At 44.0% G+C, this 24,460-nt stretch overlaps 1 protein-coding gene across 6 annotated transcripts in view; it reads left to right on the top strand.

Moving 5' to 3' along the window:
• utrn (utrophin) overlaps positions 1 to 24,460 on the top strand; it is a 153,595-nt gene that overhangs the window by 8,615 nt on the left and 120,520 nt on the right. For 3 of the 6 annotated variants that reach the window (XM_035618476.2, XM_035618479.2, XM_035618475.2), the window contains exons 1-17: positions 2,992 to 3,157; positions 10,338 to 10,399; positions 11,357 to 11,449; positions 12,458 to 12,535; positions 13,862 to 13,954; positions 14,610 to 14,782; positions 15,905 to 16,020; positions 16,680 to 16,858; positions 19,691 to 19,921; positions 21,055 to 21,236; positions 21,975 to 22,125; positions 22,438 to 22,557; positions 22,817 to 22,918; positions 23,200 to 23,307; positions 23,505 to 23,684; positions 24,032 to 24,201; positions 24,313 to 24,436. In XM_035618476.2, the coding sequence (XP_035474369.2) occupies positions 3,076 to 3,157; positions 10,338 to 10,399; positions 11,357 to 11,449; positions 12,458 to 12,535; positions 13,862 to 13,954; positions 14,610 to 14,782; positions 15,905 to 16,020; positions 16,680 to 16,858; positions 19,691 to 19,921; positions 21,055 to 21,236; positions 21,975 to 22,125; positions 22,438 to 22,557; positions 22,817 to 22,918; positions 23,200 to 23,307; positions 23,505 to 23,684; positions 24,032 to 24,201; positions 24,313 to 24,436 (2,244 nt within the window). In that variant the 5' untranslated portion in view covers positions 2,992 to 3,075. Of the gene's footprint in view, positions 1 to 2,991; positions 3,158 to 4,565; positions 4,647 to 10,337; positions 10,400 to 11,356; positions 11,450 to 12,457; positions 12,536 to 13,861; positions 13,955 to 14,609; positions 14,783 to 15,904; positions 16,021 to 16,679; positions 16,859 to 19,690; positions 19,922 to 21,054; positions 21,237 to 21,974; positions 22,126 to 22,437; positions 22,558 to 22,816; positions 22,919 to 23,199; positions 23,308 to 23,504; positions 23,685 to 24,031; positions 24,202 to 24,312; positions 24,437 to 24,460 lie in introns of those variants that run through there. The other 3 variants (XM_035618478.2, XM_035618480.2, XM_035618477.2) reach the window with 3 other exon arrangements.

Genomic DNA, 24,460 nt, shown 5'->3' with positions numbered 1-24,460 from the left:
TCTACTAGAGGAGGCTGGAAATGGCAGAAAATGATCAGTCTCAGACGGAGGTTGCAGTTGTTGAACACATGCAAACCAGCCGCTCTCTCTCTCTTTCTGGAGATCTGCCTTTTCCAAAGCGACCCCCTTCCAGCATAAATCCCCCCCCTCTATGCCCCTTCTCTTAGCTCATTAGGGCTACAAAGCCATGTTGCCCAATCTACCTTCTGACCCCTCGCATGACAGGATTTAATAACACAAAAAACAGGCCTAAACAGAGTTTTATATTAACCCTTTAACTCTTCAGTGGTATTTCACCCCTGAGTTTGTTACTTGTTCTATTACTTGTGGTGCTAAAACAAGAAGGATTTTTGACACTCCACGTCATGCAAAGAGATTTTGTAGATTCGGACATGGGAGTCTACTTTTTTTTTTTAAAGTTCTTGGCCTGTGGAAGAAGTGCACTTTCCATTTCTTTCTCTTGGATGTTAGTCGGACCACTGACTCATCTAGTCTGTATGAATGTGTGTGTGTGTTTGAAGCACAACCATGATTACCACCCCCTCTGCATGGTATTTTTAATGGAAAAACCCACCCTACAACCCACTTAAAAGAAGCTAAAGAAGCTTCAATATATCTTGAAGTTCTTGGCCGGGCCAACTGGTTTGTGATGATGAACACATGATCATAATTATTCAAGAAATCCCTTGTATAAGAGGTGGAAACAGCAAACTTCCTGTACCTCTTACAGTAACCACAGAGGACCACAATGCATTGCTGAAACTAAACATGTTGACGTTTGACTAAGGTGTGTGACTCTCGCCGTTTCGTGACTAGTGAGGATCACACACTGAAATCAAAGTCAGGAACTGTCAGGAAGGGAGGCTAAAGGGAAGAGGGCACAAGAAAAGAAAAAAAAAGTTAATTACTCTTTTTCATCAAAAACTCCTGCAGGACATTGAACATCAAAGAGTGGCTGCACTGTGGAAGTTTCCATTAGGGAGGCTGGTGTTCTGACAGTGGCAAATGGGTGTTAATAGTGAAGCAGTGACTGACCCTGTTTTCAAGTGATTTAGTAAATGTGTAGACTAGATCTTATGTGGTGTCCAGAGCCACAGTGTTTTCATGAATTTTATTTTCACTGTGTTGCATATGGAGGAGTTTAATCCATCGGTCGGCAGAAATATAATCATACCCTAGTGATTTTTTTTTTACTAATTCCTGACGCTCAAACACGAACATGCAGTTAGCTCCCGGTTAGGTTGTCAACGTCCCCAGTTCCAGTGTTCTTAACTGGACGGCGTCGTGTGACTCACAAAAGTATAGTTGTCGGTAACTATGGCAACAGCCAAAGCTTTGACGCGCCGGGGTCAGTCCCACAAATAGCTCCGAAGGTCGCGTCAACTCGGCCAATGTGTGTGGTTAGACATGAAAATAAAGGGTTTCTCTCATTTCTTCCAACCATTAGTCATGTGAAGAACCGCAGTGTGTGTGTGTGTGTGTGTGTGTGTGTGTGTGTGTGTGTGTGTGTGTGTGTGTGTGTGTGTGTGTGTGTGTGTGTGTGTGTGTGTGTGTGTGTGTGTGTGTGTGTGTGTGTGTGTGTGTGTGTGTGTGTGTGTGTGTGTGTGTGTGTGCGCGCGTGCGTGCGTGCGTGGGTGCGTGGGTGTGCGCGGGTGACAGAGAAAGACAGGTTTATGCCAATGTACACACACTGGCTTGGCTTCATTGAAGCAGCTTGATGATGGATGCTTGCGGCGTGGTGTGCGGAGACGTGAAAACAGAAGGGGGACGCCTCTCTCTGGCTTCACGACCGCTGTTGCCCAGTGGAAAGACCCTTTTGGTCTCTGACTCGCAAGTCCAGCCTCACCCCAAGCAACCCAAGTCGTTCCCCCGGAGTTGTGACCCGAGCAGCTGCTGTAACTCTCCGCGGAAGGAAGTGGATTTAATTCAGTCACACTCTGGAAGCCGGTCACAAGTATCCACTTCCACTGTGTGAAGGAAAAGGAAGAGAGAAAACAAAACACAGGAAGATGAACTCTCTCTTTATGTTTTCCGTCCCACTTTCCTCCCTGTGCCCTTGCTGCATTTCACCCTCTCTGAGGGAATAGGGTTGTTTGCCCAGTTGGTTGACTGAACATGTCAACGAGCAAATGGATTCAGGCCTTTTCCCTGTACCACTGCACTGGGTCACAGACCTGAATTATAATGCCCCGGATCTATGTCACGGTTTTCACCCTTTATGTCCTGCAATAATTCTGTGAGTCATTGTTTTCTTTGTAGTCATAGGTTTCACTTTCATGTAAACATTAGAAGAGGAAGTGGCCCGTCATAGTCCAGAGTGTAAACGGGCTTTATTTATATGGCACTTATCTAGTCTTATCGACCACTTCTAGCACCTTTACAGCACAAGTCACATTCACCCATTCATTCAGCGCTGCTATTTACTGCGCTTTATCTGTCACATTCAAGAGGCAACTTTTGTCTTGCCCGAGGACACTTTGGCATGCAGACCGGGGGAAGTGGGGATCGAACCACCGACCTTCCAGTTTATGGATGACCACTCGAACTCCTGAGCCACAGCCGTCAGGAGGTAGAGTGTGAGCAGTGTGTTTTAGGGTTCACGTCACTGTGAGTCATGTTTATCTGCTGTCAATTTCTGCAACGTGGGAGAGTAATGAGCTGTCACCCCCCCCCCCCCCCCCAGGACTTTGTGTTTTCAGGGGGGAACCAGCTGTTAATTGCAGCAATGCATGACACACACACACACACACACACACACACACACACACACACACACACTCTCTGTCACCTGTCACTTACTTTTTTTAAATGAGAAGTCCCTGCTCTCGTCACTCACTTTTCTCACCCTCCTGTTGAGCTTGTCTGTGACGTCACGTCAGACGAGCCCACCCACCAGCCCAAATAAGCACACCCAGCCCACTCGATAAATGCTGTCACACCTCTACTTCCGCTTAACTCTTCTCTGTCTCTCACTCTACCACCGCCACCTTGTCTTCCTGTTTCCGGATTTGGTGTTTTTTCTTTCTTTCTCTTTGTCTCTCTTTTGTTTGAGCAAAAAAACATTTTCTTTCCATCATGAATTTGAGTAAGTGGATGTCATGGAGAAAGCATAATGTTTTCAGAAGGAAAAGGAAGCCTGAAAGTACTGCTGATTTGGGTAAGTGGATGAGCAAATCTGTAATACATCTCTGGAGGAATTTAACATCGAATGCTAAGAGGCATTTTCTGGAAACGAAGCCGTTTGTCCATTGAACATGCAAATTGACCAGCCACTGTTTTACCAGTTGCCCAGATTAAAGGTTCAAATGATGCACTTGTTGATTTTCCCACTACTTCATTACCACCGCAGTAAGGTTCAGATTCCTTTTTGCTTTTAGTGCTTTGAGTTTTTCCCTGCAGTTTTATGCAAATTAACCTCTAAATTGTGTTTCTGTGTTTCAGTCTTTGTATATTGAATCCTGCTGCATTCATTAAATATTTTGTCTGGGTGAGGTTATAGCTTATGAATATTTGGGCCATTTTGATGACGAAAAAGATAGGAGATTTGGAGATTTTTTTAAATCAATATTACGAGAATGAAGTCATAATTTAATTTAGAAAAAAAAATCTGGTAAAGATTACCAGCATTTCCTCCTCCACTAAAGAGGCAATTTCCTGCAAGTCTGTGTGGTTCTTTCTTTAGAATAGACGGTTCCTTGCATTATATTTGCGAAGTGATGTTATGATATCGGTTATCAGCTTAGTGGGTTACACCGCTGACTTTGGTACAGAAGGTCGGGGTTCGATTCCAATTCATCCCAGTGTGGGCCCTTAGGACAAAAGTGTCAGGGAAATGAATGTAATGTAAGTATAGCTTGTGATGCAGGGGTCATGCTAATCTTCCGATGTCCCCCCTCTGAAATTATACGTAGCCTAAGATTATTCGGATATTATATTCCATAATATTATGACTTTTTCTTGTAAAACTATGACTTTTTCTTGTAATATTATTAATTTATTTTTTAAAATCTCAGATTTGTTTCCCTCTGTGTGGCCCTTAAATACTCTAACACTAATATAACCTTATGGTGGGTTGGATCAGAAAAAGGTGGACATCCAGCTTTTATTTGGACGGAGTCCCAGCGAATACAGAGAAGAAAGGGAATTCCTTCATTCTACCCCTTCGTCCATGCGGCGTTGTGTCTGTTAGTGCGCTGATCTCGGCCTGATTTTGTCTCCATCGTGTGCCAGCATTTGCATTCTGTCCTGTTGCACGCAGGGATGGTGCCGAACAGTGTTGATCTGTGTTCCCCCTCCCTATCTCACAATGCACTATGACTCCCCACCCCTGGCCTGCCCTGTCCTGTCCTGTCCTGTTCTGCCCCCATTCTGTTTCCCTTTCATTGGCAGGGTCCCTCTTTCCCTCCTCTCTCTCTCTCTCTCTCTCTCTCTCTGCTGTTGCATTCTTCTGATCTTCTCCTCCCTCACTGGTCAAGGAGTGACAGAGGCAGAGGAGAGAGGAGGAGAGAGGGAGGCAAGAATGTCAAATTCAGATTTGTGCTGATACTGGCTCCTGGACTATCTCTTTGCTTTTGCTGCTCATTTGGTTTCGAGACTGCGGAGAGGCCTACAGTGAAAGATGGCAGAGCTCGGGCTCAAACCCAGAGGTAGGAACTTTGACAGGTGTGTGTGACGCGTGGCTTGGCGGCAGCTCGGTGTGCCACACGTGGTGCATTAAAGTGCAGAAGACTGTATTATTTTTGTGGATGGTCAGGTTGCGAGCTTGATCACTGGTTCTTTGGTAAATGCTGTTCGTTCAGATATACTCAGGCATTCTTCAATACACTTTTTTTGTTGGGAAAAGGACAAACCTCCTACTAATAGGTTTTAATTTCTTGTTGTTGTTAGTCATTTGTGGATGGACATACGAAAATGCAAACTCTGTCTTGCCTTTATTTCAAAAAACATAATCATGTTCATCTTGCTTCAGTGAATCACATCATGTTATTGTATCATTGTTATATTAGTCTTTAAACACACCAAACAAATTGGATTGTGAGAAATAGCCAAGAGGATTTTTAAGCCAGTCAAATTCAAAGTCTTATCATCCCTCTCTTTTTTTTCTCCCAACTCCTTTTACAAGCTGCAGCAGTGATTTACAGTTTGCCTGTTGTACCTCTGGTTTGTGAGGAGAACTGACGTGCTGCTCACCGTTCATCAGCAAGCTCTGACTTCACCGAAATTCCAGCACCCCCTCGCCTCACCAATCTTGTTACCCACCTGATTTCACCAGTGCACGCACTTCACCAGGGCAGCGGCGTTTTTTCAACACTGCTAAGTGGGGCCATGGGTTAATCTTCGCGGACGTTTTGCAGTGTTTTCCTTACAAATTCCCAGATCTTTGGCGAGGGAAGAGTGTCAACAAGGCTGCGGCGGCTGGGACAAGCTTAGACAAGTGACCACTGAAGGGGAGGAGGGAGGAATGTGTGGGAAATGATAGGAATTCGATGCATTCCTCTCGACCTACAGAGTCACAATAAAGCACTTTTGAATAGGATTGAGTTGTATGCACATGTTTTTGTGTACATATGCGAGGAAGGGAGAAAGTTTGTCAGAGGGAAGGTTACATGAAAGCGTATGTGTGTGTGTCTTGTGTAAGGATTAGTCCCCTCCAACAGGCTGCTGGGTGGTGATGTGCTGAAAGACTAGACAGCCACCAGCTGAGCCTCCTTCCAGATAGCCATCAAGGTGAAGTTCACGCTGGGAAACTTTTATGAGCGGAGCCTCTTCTCGAGAGTCACTTCATTGCCAAGGGCGAGAGCTTTGCCTTAAAGGGGCAGTAAGCGATTTTGGAGAAAGCTTGTCTCTCTTTGTTGTTGTTGATGATTTTTTACTGAATTGACCGCGCAGCGAACCCGCAGCCTCGCGAATGGATGCATTAACCATCCATCCATCCATCCATCGTCTACCGCTTTATCCATTTAGGGGTTGCGGGGGGCTGGAGCCAATCCCAGCAGACATTGGGCGAGAGGCGGGGGTACACCCTGGACAGGGTGTATTTAGAGTCTTCAATGAACCTAACCCCATTCTGCATGTCTTTGGACTGTGGGAAGAAGCCGGAGAAACCAAAAGTGTTAACCACTACACCACCGTGCAGCCGGGATGCGCCAACCACGAGGCCAAAACCCCTGAGTCGTAGCGTCACTCGCTCGCACGTCTCTTAAGGTGTCGGGCAGTGGGACTGCACACATAGTGCTGTGAGGTGCGGTCCGCACCATTTTTTTGTTTTCAACTTACTGAGACTTCCTGGGAAGTCTAGGTCGGAACTTGTCTTGTAATAAGTTGATTTTAGGTTATGAGGCTGAACACCTTGACAGCTTTCAGACGCACATCCCAGTTGGTTTTCTGCCAATTTAATTTTACTTTGGGTGGTTCTGAGGCTAAGTGTATGGTGCGTTCAGTGGCCACACTGTAAATTTTAACAGTTAAGTTATTAACAGTTAATAACTTGGTTAAAATAACTGCTGTTCACTTGGAAGTAGGTCTGTTTGTCTGGGCTCTGAGCTCTCATGTTGACTGTGTGATGCTGCCGTGGAAACCCTGATGGTTTGTTTGATTTTCACCTCAGTGCCTCCCTCCGTCCCCCCCCAGCCTGCTGTGTGGTCACAGGCTCTCACCACCTGTGAGCTGGAGGGATATACTGGGAGACTGGGGCTGTATATTTTGTGTGTCTGCTCTGTGTTCACAGCTGGCTGCTTTGAGGAACATTTGTGTTTCTGTGAAATGATTTTTTTTTGTGTTTTGAGGTTTGCTTGTGGTTCATTCTTCTCAATTTCCTCAGCGCCGTTTAACTCTGGGTTCTATAATGTTGGTCAATGCGGGGTCAAGGAAATTGGAGCAGTCTGACAATTTGATAGATCATGGTCATATTTAAGAAAAATAAACTTTTGTTTACAGAAAACTCTGCAAACAGGCTGTGAACATACATGTTTGAGGTCACAGAAAGACTCTTGACACTGTGTGTGTGTGTGTGTGTGTGTGTGCGTGTGTGCGTGTGCGCAGTACCTTATACTGAGAGCACGTGTGTGCTCTCTGAGCTGTAAGAAGATACCAGTGGGATTACACTTCCTGATGTAATCGTTACTTCCTGTTTGGGTGTTGAGGAAGAGAAGTGTTTTTTTTTTCTCTCCGCTCATTCACTGTACACCACTCTGCACAGTGCGTAATGTCATCGTTCTGCGTGTGTGAGTGAGTGAGTGTGTGTTGGCTCTGTTATGTGGAATATGGTGACTGATTATTTGACATGGGTCTGAGTATTTGATCTGCAAACAAACGTGCCGGTGACTCTTGCCTCACTGTGCTGGTGCAGTTTGTTCAGTTCTCCTCACTGGGCTGAAGGGAAATCTTTGTCACGTGACCAAGTGACCCAGAAACACCGTTGTCCAGTTAAAACTTGCCAGTAATACTTGACTGCTGCAAGTTGGCTTGAATTAAACTTTTCAGAATTAACTGAACCTCAAGTTCATTGGTGGATGTAAACTATGATATTTTCAGATTGATTCCATGATGTAAATGATTCAATGAGGATTTAGCTGTTTTTAGAGATGAACTATCATGTGATAGGCGCTTTCACGTGTGTTTGTATTTGATAAATACTTACACGGAGCTTAAAACGCTCGTGTGGATGAAGATGTTTCAGCTTGAAGCTGAATCTGACGTCTCCTTGAATAGCACAAACACACAGTATCACAGCTGACAGCTTGACAGCCTGTTTATAATTTAGGGGTGTGCACATGTTTCGTACAATCATATAAATATTATAATAAGAGTAACATATGACATAATGTCCATCCATCGCTGAAGAACATAAGCAAAGTGCCATAAATGGACGTGTGTAATAATGGTGTAGTAATGTTAATGTTATACAAACTCTCCTTGCAAAGGGTATTTTTTTTCCTTTCTTGCTCACACACACACTAACACACACACACACACACGCAGCCCTGCCGCTCCTTTGATCCGTCCAGCAGTAAGACATTCCTGTGCTGTGGTGGTGAGTAGCAGCAGCAGACAGATTGACAGGGAGCAGCACACATGAATCAGGTGTATTGTCGTGTTAAGGTGGTACGGCGAAGAGCCCAGGAGACCTGAGCCCCACAGGGACCCTCCTCTCAGGGGCCCTGGAGGCCCTCCACAGGGTGCTGAATAAAGCTGTAAGGACAGGAGGCCTCCACATCGGGCATGTTATAAAAGGAAAATTTGATATTGTGTTGAAAGCATACCTCACCTGGTCCTTGTGCTCAGTACGAGCTGTTTTGTTTTTAATATTCTTGCCAGCATCTATCTCTCCCTCTGGCTACTCCTCTACATCTTCTTGGCCCTCGCTCTTTTTTCTTTCTTTTCCAATTTTTTGTTGTTGATGTTGTGTCTTGTGGTCTTTCCTGTCTGTCTTTCCTCCCCTCGCCCCGTCTGTCAGGACTCGTTTAACCAATTCCACCTGTAACTTATACACTGTGATTTATTGGCATCAGTTATCGGGGCCCCTGCCATGGCACTTACCCCCCCCCCCCCCCAATGCTGTCTTTAGATTATTCAACACAGCTCCTCCTTTGTTTGCTTCTTCACTCTCCTTTACTTCGACTTTCTTCATTCATCGCCACTTCCAGCCGTCACCTCTGTGTCTTCTTCGCCTCTTAAGAAAAGAATCCTTGTGGTTTATGTGGAAAAATGGGTCAACACGAGCCTTTTACAGTGTTGTGGTTCAAAGCACTTTGTTAGACAATGGCACCGAGAAGACGACTCAGCGCAAGTGCATAGGCCACGAGTCTCTCCTGCTTTTGTCTCCACCTCCACATCTCACCCTTCCCGTTGTCTTCTTTCCACATAGTTCATAGTGGTTGTCCCTGTTCCAGTCATCCTGATTTCTGGATGAAATTTTTGTCAATTTCCTGCCGTGACTGGCATAGAAAAAAAACTAGAAAATGAAAATGTCTTGTCAAAGTACTGAACATCTAGATCAAATGGAAATTGCAGTAACCGTCCATGTATAATCTTCTTCCTGTTGTTTTGAATAGACCAAAGTCACAAAGGGCCCTCAAAGGGCTTTACAATGTGTACATCATACAACCCTCACAATATACACCCCTCTCTCTTCCACCGCCGTTTATCTCATCTCCTCGCCTCTTCACCTCTCTCACCCCCACCTCAGTACATTCTTGTTTTTAATGCGTCTTCTCACCCAGCCAGGGGCTACACAAACACACACACACGTATGGGCTTCACACACCCAAAACAAAGAAGCCCACGACCGCTGGGGCTGGTGATCATAACCTCTGACCCTTTGTTCAGTTCATGGTGCTTTACACAGCGGCCAGTTGACTGACAATGGCAGTTTAACGCTCATACACACATACACTTGTACGCCTTCTCCACCCCTACGTTATAGTCCCGCAGCTCAGTCATGGTGCTTGACTCGTTCAGGTGCACAAATCTGAAACAGGCTGACATGTTAATCAACTTTATTCAGGAGGCTACAGGGAGGGCGTGAGAAAGAAAGAAAAAAAAGATTCTTGCACAACGCGGCTCTTCACATCGCTTTTACTGACACACCTAAATACCTGAAGTGTAGGTTCCCTGATATAATGTTGGTTAAATACAATAATGTGTTGTCAATGCTGCTTTTTGTGCGTTTGCCTGCAGTCTGTCATACATTGTTCCCGAATGAGATAATGTGTCTGCAATGACTTGATAGACTGGTCCAGAGTTCAATGAACCAGCACCACACATATGTCCTGTGATTGTCAAGCACCTGACTGTGTCTCCCTTTGTTCAAAACAAATTCTTCTTCTCAGTCTCTTAAGTGCTGTTTTAAGTTTGTTTTCATGCCAACACAGTTTGTGCCACAGAATTTAATCCTCAATTATGATTCAGAAAAAAATAATATTACGGTATTAAATAATACACTCAAAACAATTGACATAGACCCTTTTCCTCCATGTCTTTCCTTTTGAAATGTGGGACAAAGAGTTAAATCCAAGGCTTTTTATGAGCCATACCCTGATCCATTACAGGAGTCAGCCATCGCCCAGAGTTGGATCCAGAAACCAGGGGTATAAAATAAATATCTGCAAGGATGTGCACATATGTGCAGTTTTTTACACATCACCCAAATACCCGTCTCTCCTACATTTTGTTGCTGTAATTTTCTGATGTTCCAGGCCACATTGATCATGGTGCCTTCAATGGTGATGGGTGATGCCAACTGTGTGCTTTGTTGCCATCGTAAGTCTGACCCTACCAACTGCAGATGTATAATACTTGATAAACCTGTGTTTTCTCATCTTCTTTTTGTCCCACAGATGAGCATGACGCAGTACAGAGAAAAACGTTTACCAAATGGATAAATGCACAGTACTCCAAGGTAATGTAAAACAATGTTCGATCCCAAACTTGCAGTGCACCCATCGCAAACAGTAGAAAAATGCAATTGTATTCTGAGAGCCCAAGAAGAGGAGTGAAACTGATCTGCCTCTTACTGAAATCAAATTATTTTCAGTATGGCTGAAGTGTTGTGACTACACACAGGCTATTTCAGTCCTAAGATCATCAATTGCTTCATTAGTTTCTGTTGGCAAAAAATGTCCCTGGCGACGGAGGGTGACATGCCCGCAGCAGGCTAGCTCGGCAGCTTTCAGAAGAGTAGATTAAAATGCTGATTAATCAACGGTGTATAAATGCTGTTGCACTTAACACTGCAGATGGCATGAAATTGCCATACGTCATCTTGATTTGTTAAAAACAAAGCATAAAACCTTATTGAACAATGAAATAACACACCATTTTTTCTTTAAGCATGTCTCAGTCCATTACTCTACCCAGCAGCAGTTTCTCTGAGGCAGCTATTGGGTTTATAGTTGTGCGTCTTATCAACATTTAAATATTCTCATGAACAGACCACGATTTGGTGTTGAATATTTTAATTTGATTATACCAACTGGTCCTTTTTAAATATGCACACACCTTAGACAGGCCAACATAATCTCTAAAGCTCTTGGATGCTCTTGGTTTCACTCTTGATCTTCTCTCTCTGTCACAATAAGGCAAACTTTCTCTTCTTCTTTCTTCTTCGACACATTCTGATATCTGCCAAACAAAACCTTTACAGTACAAGAACAGATGCTGCATCATATTCTGTACTAATAGCCTGGATTAGGTGGTCGACTTAACCCCTTAACTTTTTTATTAAAAGACATGTACCGTGCATAAATCTGAAAGGATACGTTTCCTCTCAGTGACACCCTGCAGCTACACTCTGCGGCTTTCATCCTCTTGTGTCGGCTATGAAACTTACCACGTGTACTGTTTTCTCTCCCATCAGACGGGGAAGACGCCCATCAAAGACATGTTCTCTGACCTGAGGGATGGGCGGAAGCTGCTGGACCTGCTGGAGGGTCTCACTGGCACTGTCTTGGTGAGTTTGTTGTGTACAGCCACAGAGTTTAGATGCTTTGAAGAAGGGAGTCTGACATTTGATTTGATCAACTTCAGCACCATTGATTTATCTTATCCATACTTGTGCATATCAAACAGCGGCTGAAAGCTTTGGCATGCCGTCTCACAGTTTGTCTTTATGTGGAACCTGAGCTGAGTGCATCTTATCAAGCTGGACAACATGGGCAACACTTTACACTTACACTTTCATTTGCCATTTTCTACATCATGGTATTTTCTGCATGTGCTCTATATTTAGTTGGACGTTTCAGTTTTTCCTCCACAAAGATTTTACTCAACAAAGATTAGGTGGTTAAATCAATACATTGTGTACTGTCATGTGTTTACCCAACCAACACTTAATTAGAATAGATAAAGAAATAGCTAAAAAAAAAATACTTATTTATACGCAGAATTGACTTTTGTCCATCCGACTTTATGTACATCTTCAGTGACCAAGACAGTTTTGTTCTATTGGATATTCCTTTTGTATCAGTGTCACCTCCCCGTCATCACCTCTTTAACAGCATATCTGCTTTCTAGCACTTGTTGCTGTACAAAGTGCCAAAGATCTCTGCGTCATACATGCAGGCAAACACGCACACACACACTCTTGGATGCCAGGAGACAAATTCTATAATTGGGTGCTAATAAGTGGTTGGGGTATGTGAAGAAAAGGATTTGCAATTGGCAGCTGTTCATCCTGCCATTCTTTCCGTAAGTTGACCTGTGCATGCTGCTGATAGGATAATGTGTTTGTTGAATGTATGGTGAGAAACTCTGCTGGGTGATGGAACGCCTTTACTCTGTTGTAGCAATGAAATATTTTCGTACATTTTACGTCACAAACTTAAACCAATTTCTCGAAATTACTCGATGCATCTCTTGGCGGTTTTATGAATTGTGAAATATTACTGTTGCCTTAATATTTCCTAGTGAACACTGCTCGTGCGGTCAGCTGATTTCTGCAGTATTTCCTCTTCCTCAGACCAAAGAGCGAGGCTCCACCAGAGTGCACTCCCTCAACAACGTCAACAAAGTACTTCAAGTTCTGCATCAAAATAATGTGAGTACTGTCGGCGTGCTGTTTTCGGTGCTATTGTCAACCTCGGCTGCCGTTGAAAGTGGATGCCTTTATCTATATCATGCATATTAGCATTTTTTTTTTCACCGAGTGCCACTCGGGCTAGACAGTGTGCAGGGGTTTCATTTTAGCCTTGTCCAGTCAGAAAGAGGGAACTGTAATGAATAAAAATACATCTGCTGTTGTATAATAATCCCTCAAAACCTTTGGCGACAATAACTTTGACATTGCCAGTGATGTGAACATTTCCAGCCGAGGTGGCACCGACTTGATTCAAACCAATAGCACTTCCTGTTAATATACAGGACTACATGTTACAGGACTACATCCTCTGGCCCGGATGTTGAGTGTCTGTCGACATTGTTTTCTGTATTTTTCTGTCAGCCCCCCTCGCTCCCTCCCCCTCCTCTGGCTACAATGGCTGGTCTTAATGCCTTGACCTTAGCAGTGGGAGGTAAGGGGCAGGGCATGCTCACGGGGAGTTGCAGAGGCTGGAGTTTGCATGTAGCCCCCTCTGGTTTTCTCTCCTGCAAGAGCCAGAAACTGTTTTTGGCAACCGTTTTGCCCTAGGTGGTTAAAAAACACTTTTCCCACTGTCAACTACTGTACAATAACCGCCCTCTGCAGTCATGCCGACCAAGACACCTTTGCATTTAAAGAGTTTGCGTCATTGCCGTATCATATGTTCCCTCCTCTCATGACCAGAGGTCAAATGTGTGCAAGGGTTCGGGGTTTACGGATGCTGGATGATTCTTTTAGCTTCAAAAACCTTTTCGGTAATATTTGAATATATAGACTTAAACACAGACTGTGTAGTATTTTCCACTGTATACTGTGTGTGAGCGTCAGTGTTTGAGAGGGACACAGACACAGAAAGAGAAGAGAAAGTAAGGGAGAGAAGTAATGGTGTGGTGGGATGAAGCTGATTGGGAGTAGAGAGAGGTCAAGAGGTCAACTCTGCGGTAGCGAGAGAGAAGTCACATCATAGTTTGACCAGACACTTGACCTCATGTTCCACTCCTGTGCCTTGATCCTGTCTAAAATATTTATATGTAATCACAGTACAGTTTTGGCCTCACCTCGTATAATTAGTGTGACCAGCCTGCAGACACAATTCATAGGTGGCAGTGGAGGAGCATAGTCAGGGTGCTATAATCCAATGTTTGGTGAAAGTGCACGGTGCAGAACTCTTCAGCTGTAACAGTGTGGACCCTCATTAAGAGCTGAAGCTTAAAGCATAAAGAAAAGAAAAGAAAGACCGTCAAACTCCTAACTCTTAACTTTTCTGTCTCTGACCTCCTCTTTCAGGTTGATCTGGTCAATATAGGAGGGACAGATATCGTGGATGGGAACCACAAGCTGACCTTAGGTCTAATTTGGAGTATTATCCTTCACTGGCAGGTGAGCACACGCACACGCACGCTGTTCCGTTTTTCCACTCGAATCCTGCACACACACAGACACACAAACACACACAAAGACTCATTAACGTTTGCTCAGTGAACTCACCGATGTTCCATAGGGATCACAAATACAGATGATGGAAAATGAGTATTGTTGTGCGCACATGCGTGTATGTAAACACACTTATCATCCACTTATCAACATCCTGATTTTTTTTTTACGCAATCTTATCACTTCCCCTGCAAACCAGAGAGAATCACACTTGGACTTGGTGATATATATATATATATATATATATATATATATATATGTTTTTATATATATGTGGGAAGTTACCATATGTTATATGATTGTAGATGTTATGTCTGTAACGCCTTCTACTAGACTATGTAAAAATTGTCAAAATGGTTTGATGACGTACGGGGTCAATTCCTGACTCAATTGCTCGATACAAATGTTTGAGACTACTCATCTGAACATAATTTGTCTTTGGACAAGGTGCTTGATGTATGTGCTGCCTTGTTATTTTCTTCTTCTCTCTTCCATCTTTTAGTTGTTGTAAAAAAAAGAAAAAGAAAAATGTCTGGACAAGATTCTGAAAGAAGATATGTCATTCTTATAATTGAAATATGGTTACTGCTTGTTTTTGTAGGTGAAAGACATCATGAAGGACATCATGTCCAACCTCCAGCAAACCAACAGTGAGAAGATCTTACTGAGTTGGGTTCGCCAGTGCTCCCGCTCGTACCCAGAAGTCAATGTGCTGAACTTCACCACCAGCTGGGCGGACGGCCTCGCTTTCAACAGCATCCTTCACCACTTCAGGTGAGGAGGGAGTGACGGACTGGGAAGTAGAGGGGGCCACTGTAGAAAGAAATGTAGTCGAAATGCGATGTGATGTAATGAAACTGATAATAAGGTTTTGATGTATGCATTCATGTTCACATGTTTTGTTATATACCGGCTTTTCCCATACAGAAAAAAAATCAATTTTGATGTGCTATGTTGAGATTTTACTGCTGTGAGATGAACCTTCTGCTTCAGGTTGACATTGCATATTTGACATATGCCCCTTTGACTCTGAATGTAAATCATCCTGAGCGCAGACGAAGCCGGAATTCTTCGTGTGTGTGTGTGTGTCTGTGTGTGTGTGTGTGAGTGAGTGTGAGAGAGTGTGTGTGAGTGTGAGTGTGTGAGATTGTGAAGATGCCCAGGCTCTGTAAGTGGCGGAAGGTCAGGCTGACAGGTCACCGCCTGCCGGGTCTGTGTACCCTGCTTGACTTGCTCTGTTTACACCTGCCGTGTCACTGTTTGGATACGCTCAATGTATGTGTGTGTGTGACAGAAAGGGAGGGAGAGGAGTGTTTGGGGTGTTTCCCCCTCTTTCTGTAACCCCTTGTTCTTATGTGTTACATGCGTGCACGCACGCACGCACACACACACACACACACACACACACACACACACACACACACACACACACACAGGCCTGTGAGCAATGAGAAAAGTCACTGTTGGTTTAGACCTGGGCCGGGGTTTAGACGGATCATTGAACACACACATTCCACACCCAACTGGCCTCAACACAAGTCCCCTATATACTACTCCTCTGTAAGCAGGGAAAATATTATGTGTGTGTGTGTGTGTGTGTGTGTGTGTGTGTGTGTGTGTGTGTGTGTGTGTGTGTGTGTGTGTGTGTGTGTGTGTGTGTGTGTGTGTGTGTGTGTGTGTGTGTGTGTGTGTGTGTGTGTGTGTGTGTGTGTGTGTGTGTGTGTGTGTGTGTGTGTGGGTTTATCTGCTTCACAGCTCTGGCACTTTAAGGAACATGGTAAAAACAAAACATGCGTGTCTTAGTGGTGTATGAATGTTCTGATATAATCTTTATTTGGGAAACTTTACACCGTTTCCATGTTCCTGCTCTCATTCCTGTTTTTCTGTGTTTTTCAGGCCGAACGCGTTCAGCTGGGATCAGGTGGTCGGACTGAGCCCTGTGGAAAGACTGGACCATGCCTTCAGTGTCGCCAAAGAGCAGCTGGCCATTGAGAGGCTGCTTGATCCCGAAGGTACTGACACACCCATTCACTTTTAACACTTGCCCAAATTGGAACATACCGGTATTCATTTTTATACAAGAATGACTGTAGAGAGGGTTAATGAAAATGACAATCGCTACCTTTTATAGTAGTCCCAAAAAATTAAGATTGAATATGGGCTGATTTCACCCCCCCCTATATCCAATATTCCTGAATTTGAAAACATAGTAAGTACTCACAACCGTCCTTGATGTCCTGCCAGCAATTGGATGAACTCATGGTAGAGCAAGTAACTTGGTGTTGTCTTTGGCTGAGGATTTGTAAGAAGCTGTGTTTGCTCACAATGTTTTCTAGTTCATGTAGCACCTGTACTTGTCAGTGTGCATGTATCTGAGCTCAGCTCAAGGCAGTTTTTACTAATGTCATGACCTGGGGAGGAGTCACACCTGACCTGTGTCAAGGCCTGGTTTGATCAGTACAACCTGCTCTTTACCCTCTTCATATAATTTTCTCCTATCACCATTAACTGCAGTCACACTCCATCTGCCATGCTGCTTTTCTCCTCATGAAATTTTCACCACTTTATCTCCCACCCCTCAACCCCCTGCCTCTAATACTTAATTTGATTTGTATCTCTGATCTTTTTTTTTTTGCCCTACGTCCATCCCCCCCCCCCCCCACTCTCTCAGACGTGGCGGTGCAGCTGCCAGATAAGAAGTCTATCATCATGTACGTGACATCGCTGTTTGCGGTCCTGCCCAAAGATGTGAGCATGGAGGCGATCAGGGAAGTGGAGACGCTGCCGCGCAAATTCAAAGCAGAAGCCGTGGACTCGGGTCCAGGTCGCGGCGCTCAGGTAAAATACACAGTACGTTTCAGTTATTACCTCGTGTTACCTGGAGAGTAGCTTCTACTTTTTTACGACAAAGTGGGTTGCACATGTGGGTAAACAAATTGTGACTTTTTCTAAATTGTCTTTATTCAAATCTGGGTAAAGATTCAGACATTATGAAAAGACATAAACCTTTATATATATAATTTTGGGGCTGATGCTGATACCGATATCAGGAAATGAAACAATTCAGATACCGATATATTGGCCGATAAATCGGTTGGGCTCTAATAAACACTACTGTGTTCGTTATTCCATCTGAATTATCAGAAAAGAGGAACTCTATTTTAGCCTTCTTTTCCATAGCAGTGATTGCTTGCTATTTGCTATGCTATGTGATTAAGTTGTTATGTAATAATAAGGGATTTAAGAACCATCACCCACAAAGAGACAAAGATTTTCTGATGGGACCTGAACATTTGGAATAACGTACGTCACATGCCAACATCTAGACTCCAGTCAGTAGTGAGACCAGTAGTTCACATTTTTATTTTCAAATGAAATATTTATGTGCTTAACTATCTTAGGAAACATAGAAGCTCCTTAAAACAGCTACACTGTAAAGCTGTGGTGGCAGGAAAAAAAATAGCCCATAACTGCCTCAACCTTTACTGCTGTCCTGATAACATTCAGTTTGAAGGCAATAGATGCTGTGTATGTGTGAGCATAAGGGATATTGCAAAGTGTCTCATTGTGCATTGCCAGAGTGAGAGAATGAGTCACTCCCATTCTGAAAAAGACATCTCCTTCCTTCTCTCCAGCGCCGCTCATGAAAAACACAGCAGGCACCGGCAGAATAGGGAGCAGAGCCATGACTCATCACTCTGACATTAGCCAACAGAGTGAACTGTATGCCGCTGGAAACACAGTTGAAAAGGGTTGGAAGGAAATGTGGAAATGAATCGGTCAGAATGGGAGTGTGTGCAGAGAGTCGGCAAGGGACGTCACTTGGGAATTAAACTCTCCTATGTGCTGGTGGGCGGAAAAAAACAAGTTTACCTTAATCAAAGTTTAAGTGCCGTTTTCAGTCAAAAGTCAGAAAATCACGAAACCACCTCCCCAAGTTTTTATTGTGCTCGGGCACATATTTCACACGCCATGGAACGAGTGCTGGAAAGTCTTTTTAAATAGTGCCTGATTGGTTCAATGCAGCTTGTACTTTCCTGGCACGCTTTCCTCTCCCCATAAGAATAGATGCTTGATGCAGTAACCGAAAAAATAAAGGTTCTTTGTTTTTGACGCCTGTGTTTGGTTTCCCCTCTTACTTTGTTTAGCTTCATAATAAAGGTCCATGACATTGCACTGGTGTTTTAAATGCTGATTTTAGATGACAATTTCTTTCGTGTTTTGATATTCCCAACATCTTTTGGTTGGATTATCATCCCTCAATTTGGATATCGAGGATATCACTTGTGATCAGAGCACCGCCGTATGCATGGTAACACACGCACCAGAAGCACAGCTGCAAAAGTGATGAATGTAGGGATTGAGTTGAGCAAATCATCTGGTGATAATAAAAGGTTCTGTTGAGCCAGACCACAGCTATTTTACAGCCATTCAAGTCAATAAATAGACCAAGGCTGCACTTTTCTCTCTCACCAGCTCTCGTTCTTTCTTTCCTTCCCTGTTGCTCAAGTCTTTGCCAGGCTACACTGGCCTAACATGGGGACTTACTGTACAATGTTTTATTATTCCAAAATATCCAAAAAGGTCATTGAATATTTTCAGCAGGTGACCTTTTTCCGAGTTAGCTCTGCAGACGTTATGGCTTTGAAGTTTCAGCCTGGTAAACAAAGGGCCATTTGACTTTTCACCGGTCCCCACACGGCCATTAGCATTTCTGTCATCTGTGACTTGGCGTGGCAGCCACTGCACAGATTTATTATCTCCCGTTCAATTCAGCCCCAGTCAGATTCGTTGAGCACAGTCGACCCTTTCCTTATGTTTTCGCTCACAAAATGGAAACCTGGAACAGTCCAGTGATGTCGTCTACGAAGGACATCAAATGTTCATGTGGTGTTTTTAGAATATGGTATTTATGGGACTCTTAGCTGAGATTTTGTTGAAGCTGAGTTTGTAGTGGTTGGATTTAGAAAACTGTAGTTTAGGGAAGTTGTTAATGAAGGACACTGCTGTCACTACACAGCCGGTTTGAAGTTAAGTTTTAATTTAAGAGCATGAAGTGTGGGGTGATGATATTTGTTTATCTTGCACTCATTTAAACACCAGTCCCTTTCTCTTTAAAAACTATACTCGTCTCTGCTCAGATACATTTTTTTTTTTGCCTCCTCTCCATTGTGGAAGTACCACTAATCTCTCAGTAGACCCGACTTCACCCATGATACCATTGTGTTACAAACTTACTGCTATTCCTAGAATGAGGATTGACCTGCCCAGCGTGCCAGGAGCTCCTCCCAACAGCCCATAATATGCCTGCATAATTTTTTATTTTTTTTACTGAGCAGGGCAGGTCAGTCTGCATGCTCCTGAGCAGCACAGGCCCTTCCTAGATGTCAGGCTCTGTTTTAAAACTTGTGTTTTGATGTTCATAAATTAGATTCAGAGTAAAGGACAAATAGAGGATTTGGCACGTTGCATAGGCATTAATGGACCTAAAGACTTAAGCTTTTCAGTTTCGTGGGCCAGTAGACTTGGCCCTGTGCAATGACATGCCTCCTGTTCCTTACGATCTGTAACTGTAGCACTTAGTTGTATTTCACGAATAATACATTAACGATCCAGAATGTAAACACAGTGTCTATAATTTGGCCAACCTGTGCCTTCGTACCCCTGCACCATCTTTTTCAGAGTGTACAGATGGAGGAAGCGGGCAGCAGCCCCCGGCCCGAGACGCCCAGCACCCTGACGGAGGCGGAGGGGGAGATGGAGGGCAGCTTGCTGGAAGTGGACCTGGACAGCTACCAGACCACGCTGGAGGAGGTACTGACTTGGCTCCTGTCGGCCGAGGACGCGCTTCAGATTCAGGACGAGGTGTCGGACGACGTGGAGGAAGTCAAAGACCAGTTTCACACACACGAGGTAGGAGGAGACCCGCGGGCAGACTTGGGTCATGCAGAGATGCAAGCATGCATGCACACGTTTACAGAGGTGCTAACGACTGTGGTATTTTTCTTATGGACATTTTATTGACATGAATGATAAATCAAATGTTGCTTCTCGAACGCTAGTAGATGAAATTTCCGTAATTGTCCTATAAATATGATGCTCAATGAACTGTCACTCTTCTTGTTTTGTGACTGACGAAAGCATCCCACAGATAGTGGCCTCCCACAACCATCAATACATGCCCCGTACATGTTGGGAATGCCAGGAATTCTCCTTAGAACAGTGGCCCACAGCATTCGGTCACTTGCTTGCGAAGGTGTAGTTCCAGGGTCCGTGTCTGTGCATGTGTGTAAAGGGGCTTTGGCTGGATTCCCTTGGCTGCAATGTGAATATTTGTGAAGTCTAATGTCTGGAATCCAGGTCAAAGCAGAAAGCTGCTAGTGAGACCGAGAGCAACAAGACTCAAAGCGTCTTTAACAGCCAGGCTTTTCAGGAGAGAAAAAAATCAATCCCGTTTGTTTCGGCCTGGTTGTTCGCGTACTTACTCCAGCTTCTCAGCAAAGCCTCATTAAAAACAATGGGCTTAGAGGTGCAGTCAAAAATGCTTACTCATCCAGAGAACTCTGAAAATCAGACAATAACTCAATTCACTAGCCTTATATTGCTCACTTCAAGCAGCAGACAAATCCCTCACATTTACGCTTCTATGTCCTCCCAAAACATTTGTCTTTCCTCTTCTGTTGTGTCAAGTCTCAGTCGGCCACTTGACACTTGAGTTAGTGCTCACAGGCAACATTCACTAATACACGGGAGATGCCCAGCACCTCTGCAGGGTGTCCAAGTGTTATGCCAAGTGAAGTTAGAGGGTTGGGAGAGAAACATATCCAGATGTTAGTATGCAGCTGCCAAGTGCCAGCATGGAGCCCAAAGTTATATAAGCAATGTTACCAGGGAGATGGACTGAATCAGGTTAAGGGTATTTGGTTAGACACCTACTCCCTTAATTTAACCTACCCTTATCTTTCTTTATGTTTTAAAGTGTTGCTCTCACTGAAGAGCTTAAAGAAACTTTTTTTTCATATCCATGTACTCCTCCCCCCCTGAAGGCCTTCATGATGGAGCTGACAGCACATCAGAGCAGCGTGGGTAATGTGCTGCAAGCTGGCAACCAGCTGATTGCCCAGGGAAACCTGACGGAGGAGGAAGAGGATGAAATCCGGGAGCAGATGAGCCTCCTTAACTCCCGCTGGGAGAGCCTCAGAGTGGCCAGCATGGACCGGCAGGCCAGGTATAGAGAGAGAGACACACACACACACACACACACACACACACACCGCGACTGTAACTACGTTAGGCCTTTTAGTGCTATTGAAATACCTGTGCTGTTTTTTATTAGAAAATGGCAAACCTTTTAATTTGTGTCAGAGATGGGAGAAAATAATTATATTTTACCGTCTTTTTTATTTCTAAACCCCAAACAAACTTGAAAAGATTAAAATATATTTTTACAGTGTAGTGTGCAGGGCCATCACCTCATGAGCCACAAATTATCCAGTGGAGGTAATTTTTTCTCTTTCTGTCACGGTTTGACCCGACGTGTTTACGAGTTTTCCTGTGAAGAATGTGCAAGGCTGCACGCTGCGTGAAGGTGACACCTGATAAACCCCCCAAGGCCTAACAAGTGTGATGTTCAATCTGTGTTATCAAGGTTTATGATGCTTTGGACCCACACACACACAGACACACATTCACACAGTTGTTCGTAAAGCGTATTTATGATGTCCACTCGAGCATTTGTTGACCCTGATTTTATTTAAGTGTACGTTCTTGTTAGTGTCCTGACTCATTGTCCGTGGACTCCGTGTACCTCACTGTCACTCCTTCCAGCAGTTAAGGTAGTTTCACACTTGAACTGGTAGTTTCACACTTGGGTTTATTCAGCAGATAGTTTTTTATGTCCTTTCCTCCCCCCACACGCCCACTAAATTTTCTTTTTGTGCTCAACGCTGTCCTTCTCTTTCTCCAGGCTCCACGAAGTACTGATGGATCTTCAGCAGCAGCAGCTACAGCAGCTTTCTGATTGGCTGACGCAGACTGAAGCGCGGATCCGAAAGATAGAGACGGAACCGGCAGCTAAAGACGTGGAGGTCTACAAAGAACTCATAGAGCAGCACAAAGTAAACACAGCTTCCTAATGAAATAGTTTCTTTCATGATGAATCAAGTCTTCCCTGGTCTGCTTGTTTCTCTTGTTTCTCTTCGGTTTGGCGTGATTCATAACATATTTCTATGAATCAGAGTAACTGCACAGTATTCCTGGGTTGCTCTTGTCTCTTGATCGTGTTGCTTATGGTTCAATGAGTCATGCATGTGTCTCCATGGTGTCGCCATAGCGCTAATGGCGTAATGAGTAATTTTTGGCCAGCTCTGTTTATGGCTAATACTTAATATGACCTGTGCTGAATTCAATATTTGAATTTCTCTTGACAGGAGCTTCAGAACGACCTGGAGGCAGAGCAGGTGAAGGTCAACTCTCTGACACACATGGTGGTTGTGGTGGACGAGAACAGCGGCGAGAGTGCCACTGCTGCCCTGGAGGAGCAACTACAAGTGAGTTGTCAGAGACTGATCACCGTTGTGAATTTGATTGGCTAATCATTTTTGTGAGTATGAGGGAGGAGATAATAACGGGAATAATAAAGTGTGGGTATGTCGGCGCGAAAGTGGCCACAGACTTTTGGGAATAAAATTTTCCGGATTAAAATTTCTGGAAAATGTCTGAGTGTTCATATATGAATTCTGGTATAAAAAGGGACATTTACTACACCTTTGATGCTTGTATCATTTTTGTCTTTTATCCTGCTTCCAGTCACTGGGTGAGCGCTGGGCAGCTGTGTGTCGGTGGACGGAGGAGAGGTGGCAGAAGCTGCAGGAAGTCTTCATGGTGTGGCAACAGCTTCTGTCGGACCAGGTAGGACTGTCTTACAAACGCACACAAGCCCATACATGACACCTGTCTCTCTCCCCTGCTTCTGATTGAATGAACCAGTTCAACACTGGATTCACTGAGCTGTACTGAGACGTACAAAAAAATAAGGTCAATGACCATTTTAATCGGTGTTGGAAATATGTCTGGTTTCTGAAAATGTTGGATTTGACGCAAACTCGAGGTGAACTGAACACCAGGACTTTTCTTTTTGTAATGTTTATTTAGTAATTCGATTTAATGTTGATTTCCCACCTCTTCTGCAGAGTTTGTTCAGAGAGTGGTTGGCAGAAAAAGAGGAGGCTCTGAGTGAAGTACAGACCAGCAACTTTAAGGACCCAAGTGAAATGAATACTAATGTGCGCCGATTAGCGGTAAGTAGGGTGCCAGTTCTTGGTAGTTGCTTTGCTGCCCTTATAGCATTTACTCTGAAATATAATGTGCTGTAAAAGTTTTGGGCTAATGTCTCTACAGCTTCTTCACTCAAAAGGAAATTTGCATTAGTTTGATACCAACTGCAACAGATACTTAAACAATAAATGTGAACTTTGCTTTTCATTCAATCCTCTAGATTTTAAAGGAAGACATGGAAAAGAAGCGGAGAACTCTGGACCAGCTGTCTGATGCAGGACAGGATGTGATTTCATTACTGCGGAGCCCCGAGGCGGGAGCCACGATAGAGGCAGACACCGAGGATCTGGCACATCGATGGGACAACCTGGTGCAGAGGCTGGAGGATTGTTCTTTCCAGGTGTGTGTGTGCGTGTTCCAGGGCTTTCATCGACATGCTGACTGTGTTTAAAACAGGACAACTGAGTGGATTGAAATTCCATTAATTGTTTGAATTTAGTTAGACGATTGTAAACTTTTGACTATAATCATTATAGCATTTGGGAGTGTGTGAAATATTTTGAATGCCAAAATATTTAATTTCAATGCAAACTGATATGGATATGTTTTTGTCAAATATTTTTTGCAATGTTTATCTGTAGTTTTATGAAAAAAAATGTTTTCTCTCCTTGCCCTTGTGTGTTTATGATTTTGTAGCTGTGGTTGATTTTAATTAGTCCCATACTCAGTCATGCTCTCACTGCTAAGGTAATGGAAGCTGTGACAGATGCTGGGATGACTCAGGTGGAAGAAGACGTCGTTGTGGATGCAGTTGCTGTGGCTGCGGCTGCGGCTGCTTCGATCTCTGACCAGGAGTTGGCTCCACCTGCTCCCCCTAAGAAACGACTGTTGGAGACAGATGCAGAAGTTAGACGAATGTAGGAACCCGGACACGCATTGGACAGAAAATTCCTCCCGTGCCAGAAAAGTGCAAGAATAGATGACATGCAAACACACACCAATGCACATGTTGTGTTTTTCGTTTTCAGGTTTGAAAATAAGCTTTCTGACCTCCTGACCTGGATTCAAACATGCAAGGCGACCGCTCAGGCCCTGGCCTCCTCACACCCTGAGACTTCACCTGAAAACCCAGACCTGCAGGAGAAACTAAAGGTAAACCCGTCGAAGATGCAGCTT

The sequence above is a fragment of the Scophthalmus maximus genome, chromosome 18, assembly GCF_022379125.1.
Source record: "Scophthalmus maximus strain ysfricsl-2021 chromosome 18, ASM2237912v1, whole genome shotgun sequence".
Taxonomy (NCBI): Eukaryota; Metazoa; Chordata; class Actinopteri; order Pleuronectiformes; family Scophthalmidae; genus Scophthalmus; species Scophthalmus maximus.
The sequence above is the reverse complement of the archived record's forward strand: the minus strand, read 5'-3'. Positions and strand labels throughout refer to the sequence as shown.